Genomic DNA, 12,961 nt, shown 5'->3' with positions numbered 1-12,961 from the left:
CGCTTCACTGATGTCTAATCTTCTATTGTCATTGTATCTATCAATTATTTTGGTGTTGCTCATCAAAATATCACTTGAAAATACTTCTGAAACACTTGGTGCCTGGGGTAAGAGTGCCACCCATTTTTTGAAGGAACTGGGCTCTAGGCTAATTAAAACAAAAGACCCTACAGCTTCCAGCTTCCTTTTCCAGCACCTCAGAGTGGTGATACAGAGGGGAACTGCACACTGCATTCAGGGTTCCTGCCTGCCATTTGATGAGGAGGAGAAATTAGACATTTTATGATAATCATCTTTGTTCCTTATATGTAACTTTTTTTGTAATAAAGTTTAAATAAAACAAATATTTACATATATAAGTGGGGGGTAGGGGAAGACAATATGTGCCATGGGGCACATGGGAGTCCGACAAGGCTCCCCGGGTGCTCCATATCCTCTTCTTCGAGGCTTGAGGGGTTCCTGCAAATAACCAGAGGTGGTACCCCCCTTTTATACAATATATACATTGTATAAATACAATATACAATGATAATATTACACACACACTGGCACTAGGTCAGTATGTAATTCAGGTTACCAATATAGCACTTGGAGGAGATAGAAAGACAAAGGAGCTGGGATATGACACATAGCTGAAAAAGTATCTGCTGTTTTCTGTCCTATATTGTGGCTTGTCAAGCTTAAAGCTATACCATTATGCCTTACATTGTTCCTTTTAAAGAAGTGGTCACAGTGCTTCCTATTGATAATTGTTCAGTACTTTTAAAGTCTCAATGAGATCAGCCCTGTTGAGTCTGTAGCGTTGCTAGTCCTGTGGCCTTCAACTGTTCCTGAAATGAGAGAATCCCAGCTCAGTCTTGTAACATGTAGATAATTTGACATCAGGAGGTCTATACTCTTTAAGATACACTGACAGGACAGTAAACACTCATGACAGCCAACAATACACATATATTACATTAGTTAATGTTTGGTGAGACGGTATGAAGACACTGCTGGCCAAATGGTCAGGCTGGGAGCAGGCCATCAGCAACAGTTAGAGGGAGGCTGGTCACCATGAGCGCTGTCTTGCAGGGATTTTACTCTTGGCTGGGCTGTGATAATACCAATTCTGCTATAAATGAATAGGAAAATTGTGAAGTTTAGTGTATGATATTAGTGCCAGGGATTAACCCAGGTTTTGTGTTTTACACTTAAGACATATCAATCTCTGGAGGGTATCTAGGCCATCACACAAGCTTACCGACCAACAACCGTATATATTTTGGTCCTAGACACAATTCAAGACTGAAGTAAACTTTCAGTGTATGTATACACAAACATGGGTATAGATGTAGTGTGTACTTTTTAGTATAGATATCACTTGGAACATACAGTACCTAACTTCCAAAATGGGGATGTACAATAAGCTATTAGATCCAATAGTTAAGCTGTTTTCTTTAGAACACAATCCAGCAATTTTTTTAATTTCAGATTACCAATATCTGTTTAGTGCAAAAGGGTGAACAACAATGTGGATAGTCATTCCACCCTATACATAAGTTTTCCTTGCAGGGTATAAACTATTAATGTTGTTCGGAAAATACCTAGTTTGAAATGTGATTCAATTTTAATACATTTTCTTCACTGGTTATGTTTTTACTGTGTCCCCTTGCATACCTTCTTTTACAGTTTTGCAGCCGAGTATGCATAATACACTTATTTAGTGGTCAATTTTTTTTCCAACATGCAGGGAACATTTATTTTCCACAATAAATTACTTCAAACTCGTCAGCATGCTTGCAGCTTTCCCTTTCCATCATTTATGGTAACCTTTATCCCTACTAGTTTTCCCTGAAACACAAACTGGTTACTGGTTATCAACCAGGTGCCAGTCAATCTTCCCTGACCAGGGCTTTAACTCATACTAAACCCTTTAAAATATGGCAAAAATTGGATTCTAATTTACTTAAATTTAAAATAATAAGATTGACAATAAAGGGTCAAATAATCATAAAATGCCTTTGTAGTTATACATTTATTGTAGGTACATATTGATAAATAACATGGCACATGCTCAATGCAACATAATCCTAAGATTTATACAAATAACAACTAAGTAATTATCAAAAGAAGGCACCAAACCGGGAAATACAAATAAATTACTTTATCCTCTTAAGAAATATGGAATCTCAACAAAATATTTTAATTATCATGGTGTCATGAACTATAGGCTGCCATTTAATATTTCAAATGTACACAAGAGCTTGATATACTGTACTTGTATAATGAAACATATATACAAGATTTTTTTATTGAATCATCTTCTGATCAAATTATAGAAGCATGGATCCTATTATTGGACTGGAAAAATGCATACTGTAGTTAGCAAGAGTAAATACATAGAAATGCATGGCCGAGTCTGAATGTTCATAAATATCAGTGCATTACTATTTTATATAAATGCCAATAAAGGATATGTATATACTGTATTGGAGTATTTATGTGCAAAGGGGCTCTATAAATATATTTAGATTAACTCGTGTGCCACTGTGACTGGGTCCCCAGTTACAGCTATTGAGCGAATTCTGTAAAAAAAAGGACTATTCTAAGTTTGCCAAGTTAAAGTTTGTTCCTTTAACTCGGGAGATAGACTCTGCATGGTGTTGTATATGAAACCCACTTAAAGTAAGCCTTTGTTTTGAGAATCTGAGAAATGCCAAGAACTATTAGTTTATTGAGTAAAGTTCTTGGCATTTCTCAGATTCTCAAAACAAATGCTTACTTTAAGTGGGTTTCTTATACAATCCTATGCAAGGCCACCCCCCCTCCCCATGCTTAAAGAAACTTCAATTTGAGAGACTAAATGTCACACACACACATACAACACACACCACATTGGTAAATAAAGATGAGCAAGCACCTACGATATTACAGTACGTGTATTATACGAGATAATACCATTTTCCCATTTCATCTTCAAGGAAGACGGATTAAATTACAATCTTAGCAACACGGAACTGTTGCAATACCAAGCAATATGGCAAATGAATCTGAACTATCTTCTTGCAATTATGCAATTAATGGCCAATATCAAAATACAAAGCAACACAAATCATTGGGGAGAAAAATAGTACATGATGAGTTTAAAATTAAAGTACCATACAATTCACCTAGACTTTTCAGCAAGTGTCTATCTCCTAGTAACGAGAAAGTGGTTTAAAATATTTACGGAGATAAATATGTTAATGATAATATTAGATAGTACTGCTGCAATGACTGCACTTTGGTGCATTATGATAAATATACAAACCCATCTCATTTACACTAGGTTTCTCAATACAAAAATAATATACTGTAATTAGGTCAAGTTATGCTATTATTATCATAAATTTATTCACAGTTATACAGCATTATTATTTATGGAAGCTAAGATGAGCTACAATCACAACTCTGAAGCATTGAAAGTGCACCAAAAATCCCAGTTTTTTGTCATTAAAGGTTAAGGAAAATTAAGAGCATTAACTATTTAATAAAGCTCACCTTAGTGTTGGCAAATTATACTTAATGGACTGTAGCCAAACATGTTTCTATATATCCATATGTGCATGTCCAAACAAATTAACGCTCATTTATTTCCAATGATAGCAAAGGATCTTAAATTACTGTGGCATGGAGGTGGATAAGCATGCAGAAGTTAGCTTCTAGGGTTAGTTGGGCTTCCCAGGCATCTTGACGAAAGAGTCGAGGAATTTGAAACTCCCATCAACATTCAATTTGGACCTAAAGAAAAATAGGACAACAAAAAACATACCATATAAAATTACTGTGCAAAAAAAAAAAATACAAAATAAAATTAGAGATAAAAGCGCATGCTTAGAAAGAGATTTAAGTGGCACCACAAAGTGAAAAAAAAAACTAAATTGCAAAATGAACTATAATGAAAAATCTTGTCCTGAAAATGGAACATTTATAAATCAATTTTAAAACTGAGGCCTATTTGACAATACAGTACCAGTATATAAAAATTATTACTTCATAAGTTTTAAATTGTGCATGTTTTATAGTCTCCCAAATTAAATGACCAAAGTTGATCACTCCTCAGCAATTTATAATTTTTGCTAACTATATATCCATAACACAAAGGCAAAAACAGTCCAGTAATTAAAGTCTGAGCAGCAGTAACATAGTATATAAAAACATGCAGCCTAAAGAGAGTAACCACAAAACTCGGAAAACTTGGCATAAGCACGAAACTCTGGGGGCCTTTACTGGTACAGTAATGTAATGGGATGGTTTTTAAATGGAAGCAATCTCATTTTAAAACATATACTGTATTAACAAAGAATCCACCTAAAATATCAGCTACAATATTCAATATCAATCTGTGTATTTACTACACATTACCCATGTCCTCAACATTATTACTTAAGAGGTGTGCCGATCCAAATATTTTGGCCGATACCAATGCTGTCTTGTTAACTGATATACTGTAAATACTGTACTATATAAACACCAAAAATTTGACACTAATACAGTACTTATTTTTTAGATGACAAAGACACTGTCCAGTGCTAAAAAAAAGTAATGAAGTATTTACTGTAATTGTACAGATCCAAATCCTACAAAAATAAACTGATACCGATACCGATGCATTGGTACACCTCTAATTTAAAACAGTTTTAGGTTTATAAATAGCTACCAGTTACCAAGATTGCAAATAAGAAAGCTCCCCAAAAAGCAATAAAAGTCCTATAAACCAATTACCATGAGAATGGTAATCCTGTACTAACACTAGAAATGACAGCGTTGAAGTATACCATAGAAGTGGCTTTAGCTTTCTCAGGGCTTAGCTTCACAACTATAATATTAATGGACAAAATTAAGAGAATGCTGTTCAAGTAATGTTTTAGCAATCTACAAAATCTGCAATTTTTGCAATATTTTCATTTTTAATAGTAAATTAATATTTACTAGTTATATTTGACCAAAATGTTGTGCTATGAGCTCCATGATTTTAATTAAGAGCACTTAAAAAGCAAATTGTATCCAGTACTATTATAAAATGAAATTCAAGAATTCATGCAAACCGAGAATAAAATTAATGTGTAGAGCAAGTTATGACTAAAAACAAATCCAATAAATAAAGTCTTGTGCACTGATTATGTATGCATAAACTGATAAATAATATCTTAATGACTTTGCTAGGAACACATCTACATTACCAAAAAATATAATCACTAGATATAACTATTTTCCAACCTAACTTTCATGTTTATCTATACAGTACTTACAATAATTAAAAGATGTTACAGTAATACAACCTGTTAATAAAAGATACTTTTTGTAACCGTGTATTTCTTGAATAGCTGTCAAGAAAAACCATCATATAACGAGCCAAATCATACTGTATACTATAAAGCATTCTCCAACAAGATGCTCTTGCAAAATAAAATATTTATACAGTATTGTACATTAATTTCCTGTAAGTAATCCACCACTATATTTTTTCTTTCAAAATATATGTAATTATTATGCCTTTTAATTATTCAAGCCCTCATTTTGATTAAAATGATGAAAGTGGATTGTCTGGGATTAAAGCCTTCCAACCGAGGACAATAAAAAAAAAAATAAAAATTACACAATCAAATATAGTTTGACAATATCCATTTAAAAAACTAAAATTAATGTCTGAAATAAAAAAACACAAAAGCTGGATTTAAATTCCTTTGAAGAGAACATACACATACTGTATTATACAGTACAGTGTTTCCAAAATATAATACTTATTCCAGATCAGACATTTTTTGGGGGGCCAAAATCATTTTTTTTGCCTCTGCATACAACCTAAAATTAAGGACAATAACATACTAAAAATTTATTATAATATCACATTATAACAAACTCGTAGACTGAGTATTATACTGTAATTTTTATTTCCTTCACTTTATATCTACAGTATCACAAAATTATGTCTGAATGTTTTATAACTGATTTATTACTTTCATGTTTTAAAAGTTAACTCCTATACACTAATACTTAAAATCAACAAGTTGCTTGGATACCTCCAATGGCTATATTGTACATTATTTAAGAAAGCAGAATTCCTTTTAGATTTCTATAATAGAATAAACAATTAACATCAAAACTTGTGAAAAGTTAAAGAAATTTCCTTAATTTGCTGCTATTTTAATATATGTCAGTTTAAAACACACAGGCATTACCTAACATTCAGGTTCAGAAAGATTAAGATTCTGCACAAAATAGCACTTGTGGTCATCACAACGTACGACTTCTTTACCTCTTAGCACAAGTAATATGGTATATCAAAAGTTGCAGTCAAATTTCCCTAAATGAAAACTTTAAATTACACTAGGGTTATTAAACTACTTTTGTGTGCAGTATGGGTAAATTGGCCTCAAAAACATGTATATATAATTATGAAGAAGTACAAAACTAATGAAGAGCTTAATTGGATGATGCCTACATGAGGAAGTCCTGTTCCAGGCCTAATGCATCGAGGATCACACCCATTGGAGTGCGCTTGAGGCCCAGATACTCCACTTTATTCATAAGCTTATTCTTCAGGTTCCGCAGTCTCATGGAGGCATGCACAAAGATCACTGAGAAAAGAAAAATTAGATTGCAAGTAAAATATAGAGAACAATTACAAGTTAAGTATTGCTATACCTTTTACTTGTTCAAATTATGAAACGTGCACCAATCACTCATTAGAAGTTCCAGACATTCTTTTGACCTAATACGGTAGAACTAGCACCATACCCAACAAATTCTCTGATAATGGCCTTCCTTTATTAATACAGGAAAAGGAGCATTATCTAGCCCATGCATTTCAGTATTGAGCTTATAACAACACAGGATAGATTGGGGAAGAGGAGAATAGTAGAGCAATTATGAATAGGTTTATACATCTGCTACATTTTACTTTGCGTTCCAATAATTTGTTAGTGAAGAATTCATGTAAAACATCCTTGAATTGTTTCACTAACCATTATTTATGCATCATGATGGCACTTCTTTTTTATAGGCAATACTCAGGACCATTTCCAAACATCTCTGACAAAATCAATGTTCTAAGCCAATAAATAGTTTTGCAAACTAAAATTTTAACTTTTTATGTAGTTTTTTTTATGTAAATGTAGTGCACTGAAGAAGTTGAACAACTTTAAATGCACAGTTTTAAACAAAAATATGGTGAACTTCAAAGTAAACATATGTAACTAGCACACCAGGTATACATGAATTGGAGTAGGCATAGTACTGGGCTTCTACACTGGCAGCCTTGGTTCAAGCCCTTGAGTTACTCTACAAATGTACCTTTCCACAGATGCAAATATATACCTGGTGGGGGTTTTGGGAGTTCTTCTATGCCCCCAAGCCTGGCCTGGGGACAGTTGGAAAGCTATAATTGTAGCTTTCCATATATCTGTACATGGAAAGCTACAAATACATTTAGATTTATATGGAAGGCTACAAATCTCCATCCCTATGTATAATTATGTATCTTCCAAATGGAGATATATAATTAATGAAAAATTAATGTAGAATGAATGCCAGAGAATAATAAAAATACTTCAGTGATAAAAATAAGAATGCTTAATGAAATTCATATTTAATAGAAATATTGTGAGGTGATGAAAAAGATATGGATATTGGTACCATTGTAATGCTGACATTCTGTATTTAGGTGGGAGTATGCACTACACAACCACAAAAAAGTAACTGAACTGCAGGGAAAGGGTGGTGAGCTGCAAGAGAATTGATTTAAGTGAATAGCAAGTACAGTACAATAATGCTTACCCATAATTGGCAAAAGAATTCCCATGAGAAATACCACAACAGATCCAAGGAGATAAACAATGAAATACACTCCCAGAATGAGGATGATAAGTGAAAGGATGGGGTGGTCCTTCTTGAACGCAACAGCTGGTTGTTTGTTATTTGTCAAGTAATAAAAAAGTCCAAAGGCTAAGCCTATCGCTGTCATGCCGCAGAACATCTTGGTAGGGTGAATGACACTGAAAATAATACATAAATATACATTATCATCTGGACCAATCATAATTACAGTATATTAAATCAGCATATTGTAAATAGCCAGTTAAAAACATACCTTCAAAGATTTACAATTTGTATAAAGGTCTATATATATGTACTCTACACTCCATTAAAATATAAAAGTAGTCCTGTACCATTCAACCTTGAAATAATGGAATCTTAAAACAAAAAGATTATAATAGTGAAACAATTCACTAAAATCCATGTCGGAGAACCTGAATTCTGAAACCATCAAAATCCAGACCAATTCATCACAGTACAGTAATTTGTAGCCATTGTATTTGTTTATATTTTTAACTTCTTGCTTTTTTAAGTAGTAAACATTACTAATTTTTGTCAATGTTCTTAATACTGTACTATACTGTAGAGTAAAAGTAGTGAAAGTGTAAAATACAGTCTGAGCACGAGCATTTTTTGCTATGGGTGCCAGGGACCTAAGAAAATTACAGTACCTCTTAATGATATTTACTCATGTCTTTTCTAACATTAGAATTTGTTGATTACTTCCTTAAGAAACAGATTACTGTAATGAGTCAACACGGGAAGATAATACTGGATATTAGACGGTGTTAACTCATAAGGGGGGAGACAAATTAGGGACACAAATAAATTACACTGAATTAGGGAGCAAGGGAGGGAACAGTGATAACAAGAAATCAGATTTAATATAGAATGGAATACACTGGAAAGAGAAAATTCTGTTTAGGTGCCAGATTTTAAAAAATGCCAATTTTAATGGACTAAGAAAACTTCTTGGGAAAGATAAATTGGAAGTAAACATGGAAGGTGCACCGGTCTTTGAATGCAGTGTGAATTTATCATTATATGACGTAATAAGGGATAGCAATGTAGATTTAAAATATAACATTTAGTAATACTCTTAAAGCCCAGGAAAGTAGCATACCTTAAAATGGATTAGAGTGAATAATAATAAACCCAAGTGGATAACCATGGATCTTAAACACCTTACATGTAACAAGAAAGCTTTGTGCAAAGAGATTAAAAATGGGTAAGTCAGTCTAGAACAATTTGTCAGCTAGTTACAAATGTTAACAAATAAATAAGGAAATAAAAAAGAAACAGTCTGTATAACAAGGCAAGCAAAGACGAATCCTAAAGTTTGTTTTTCCCCGTTATATCAAACAAAGATTAGAGAAAACATGGTTATTAAAAACTGAGACAGGTCAAATAATGGGTAATGACAAAGAAATGACTAGTACTGTATTCTCAATAAATATTTTGCTTCAATATTTACCAAACAACAACTTAGCATTATGCCCTCAGCCGAAAGTCTATATTGGTGAAGATAGCAAGTGACTAGTGGTTACCAGAGAAGAAGTTATTAAACAAATAGAAAAATGAATGCTAAACAAGTCCCCAGGGCTGGATGAAGTGTTTGCCTGGGTGGTTAAAACTGCAAAGAAGAGCTTTGTGAACCCTTGTCTAGTATATTCAATAAATCATTAGTCAGGAAGAGTACTAGTCATGGAGAGTTGCTAATGTGGTACCAATTTTTAAGAAAGATCAAACTATCGGCCAATTAGCTTAATTAACCACTTAACTGCACCAACCGAGTATTTTCGGTCAGTGGGAAACTGCGCCAACCGAGAAAACTCTGATTTTTTTTGTACCCATTCTAAATGTGTGCGAGGTTGGTTGTGTATGAAATGGACTCTTAGGACCTCCAGTGAGAGGCAGCCATCTTTGAAAAATTTCCCAGAATGCCTTAGGGCTGCTGGCTGGGTTAGTACTGAGTGAGCAACCATGGGTGGCGCATGGGCCTCTGGCTCCCCAAATACCTGTCCGACTCGGTGTTGAAAGATTGCGATGTCGGTGAAATTCAAACCTTATTTTTTGAAGAACATAAGGGTCATGATATTGGTGAAGCTAGGCGCAGTAAGAACCTAACACAAAGGTCGGATGTAAGTGATATAGCGTCTGTATCCAATTGTAGCTCTGAGCGCCACTCTGGCCCACCTATGCTATCTCCAATTTATTTAGATGATACACAGATGAATCGTTTTCTGTGTTCAGTGATGATGCATCTGATACAAGTAGCATAAATGAAGTGTTAGCGGCTTCCATGATGGCATTTTCCATAGATATTTTCAAGAATAGCTGAATCTCTTCCTGACTGACAGCCACACTTTGATGCTGGCTGAATCTTTCCTGTGTGGGACCTTACAAATCAATCTTTTCATGACTACCTTACAAATTGATCTTTTCCTGTAATCTTTTCAAGACTACCTTACGTTTACAAGCTTGGCTACATACCACCTACAGGTACTAATGCCAAGGATGTATGTGAGTGCGTTATTAGCAAGCACACAAAACGAAGAAACAGGTAGCGAAAATCTATTGAACCTGGTGCAACGAGAGCGAAGTTGCGCTGTGTACCATGGACTACTACGTTGATTATTACTCGCTTCCGAAGTACTGAGTGTGTAATACAGTGTTACTGTGTAAATAGTGGGTGAAACTGTACATATTGTAATTTTAGTGAATTTTTAACAAGTAATATTGCGACAAACATTTATTGTGGACACATTACTGACATGTATCACAGTTCCATGGAACATTATGAATGTTCTACTGTATATATATATTGTAAAGGACACAAATATGCATCATATATGATAAAAAAAAAAATAAAACCACATTGGAAATACATAGATCAAATAATTTAAAATATATTTGTGGCAACACCCGGTGCTTGAATGGCCCGCACAACCATGTCTGGGCGATTCATGCATGGGCGACCAGGCCCTGATAACGTCACAGCGCACCTTGTCCACATCCCTACAGGCAAAGTAAGTGGATTTTGGCATTTATTTTTACATAGGCATGTTCAGGGAAGGGAATTTATCATTCTACGAAGAAAAAGAATTTTTGGGGAACACTTTCATGTGCACAGAGGGAATTTCACAATAAACTTGGCGCAGCACGGTTATTAACTATTGTGGGAAAGTTGACAACTGCAACCAATTCAAATTGCAAAAGCCATTTGTCTACATCTTGAAAAGCATAAATAAGTCACATGGTTTTACTAAAGACCACTTATGAACAAATTTACTCTCTATTCCAGCATTTTTGAAGCAGTTGATAACAGAAAGGATTGTGACATTGTGTACCTTGACTTTAGGAAAGCTTTTGGGACAGTATTTCACAAAGACATTAAATAGATAGAGGCTCAAAGTATTGAGAACTCTATACTAAGTTGAATAAGAGCCTGCTTGTGTCAAAAGGCAACAAAGAGTTTGTATAAATGGGATTAAGTCAGAGTGGGAACCATTCCAAGTGAAGTGCCTCAAGGCACCAGCTCAGTACCGTGGTGCTGGCTGCATATTTACTGTCGGCTCAACAGAGACACTAGGCAAGAGCTAATAATACCCAATCATTTGTCCCGCATGTGGATCAAATCTGGGATCCCAGAGTGAGAGTTAGGAACGCAGACCACTATACTACAGGACCCTATCCGAATAATAGCACACAATGGTCCTACAGCCATATAGTAAGCGCCCCTTAGACACTTAGTATTAACCTTCCTAAGTACTGCTCGCCTTCTAAGTCTGACTTTAATTGCCATAAAGTATTAATTCCCCGCACCAAACCCACCTAAGATCACTACACACACCACAACATTGTTCCAAGAAAGGCAAAGAAAATATGAGAACGGAAGCAAGTGATGGGTGTGAAGGCAAGTGTATAGAGGTGTGAGGGAGTGAGGAGCCATGTGGTGTGGCTCCAGCGTCTTGTCAACCACAATTGTAACCCTAAACCCACAACAAATAAGAGTAGTTAGTGACTCACCCGACAACAGTGAACACGAGGAAGTACGTCAGGAAATAGTTGGTCTGGTAGTAGAGGAGATTTTGGATCACTCGGTTCGCCCATTTGTCCGCATCCTTGAAGTTTGGAATCTGAAACCTGGCAGATTCCATCAAAAAGTCATCGAGACTCCGAAGAGGAGACACCGATAATCCTTCCGCCTCGGCCATGTTGGTGTGACTGAGGGCGGGGGGCGGCGGCGGCGGCCCCAGCAGTGCTGCCACACCCGCCACTCAACCTTTACCAGAATTTACCTGAGGGGGCCACTATCTCTCTAGTGGTCTTCACGAGGACAGGTACCCTCTATGCATTTTTCCTGATAAATAATCGCCAGAGGACAGGCTCTTTAATTTACTTAAAAAATTGCATAAAAGTAATCATATATCGTATATTGGTTATATGATGGAATTAAGTTCTGGTTTCCCATTGTCTGAAGAGGGAGTCTGTAGGCTTATAAATTAAAGTCTCAGACCAACGAGACGAGTGGCCAATGGAATTCCTCAAAATAGGGCATCTGCGGCCGGAACAGAAATAGTCGAGCACGTTTCCTTTCGCCTAATTTTGACTGTTCACCTAGCAGCAAATATAGGTACCAGGGAGTTAGATAACTCTGCTGGGTTGCATCCTGGGGTAAGGTCATTGTTTGACCAATAGGGGTGACTTCAATTAATACAAGCCTGAAGTATATAAACACAGGCTTCTTGTCCCGGACAACGGAAATTATATAGGCATTCATGGGCCGGATCAACGTAGTTTGGCCAGATTTGCTGAAGGGAGGGTGGTGGTGGGTGTTGCTGTATTCAGAAGGGTACTCTGGATTAAGCCATACAGTCCACTGTTATAATGGGTTACATCCTGGCTGGGGAATGATCACACGGGTTAACAATAAGGGACCTTAGTAAGCCTAACAGCCTTCCTGCCCTCGAGATACTATGAGACCAAATGCGTCTACAATATATAAGTCCTGCGTATATAAAGAATATAAAGGGAGGTCCGGAGCTGGGTGGTTTGATTAAAGTTCATGTTTAAGTAAAGTGTTCCGTTTAGGGCAAGACTAGCTGACAATTTCTTCCGA

At 35.6% G+C, this 12,961-nt stretch overlaps 1 protein-coding gene across 1 annotated transcript; it reads right to left on the bottom strand.

Annotated features, from left to right (window-relative positions):
* Positions 1–2,002: 2,002 nt before the first annotated feature.
* On the bottom strand, positions 2,003–12,096 carry Jwa (PRA1 family protein Jwa). The gene is made up of 4 exons (XM_045750728.2): positions 11,869–12,096; positions 7,801–8,018; positions 6,467–6,602; positions 2,003–3,762 (listed from the first exon to the last, which is right to left on the bottom strand). Exons 1-4 carry the CDS (start codon positions 12,054–12,056, stop codon positions 3,690–3,692), a joined length of 615 nt encoding a protein of 204 aa, XP_045606684.1. The 5' UTR covers positions 12,057–12,096; the 3' UTR covers positions 2,003–3,689.
* Positions 12,097–12,961: the final 865 nt, after the last annotated feature.

This window comes from Procambarus clarkii, chromosome 52 (genome assembly GCF_040958095.1).
Source record: "Procambarus clarkii isolate CNS0578487 chromosome 52, FALCON_Pclarkii_2.0, whole genome shotgun sequence".
Lineage (NCBI taxonomy): Eukaryota > Metazoa > Arthropoda > Malacostraca > Decapoda > Cambaridae > Procambarus > Procambarus clarkii.
This window is presented reverse-complemented; position numbering and strand designations above follow the sequence as displayed.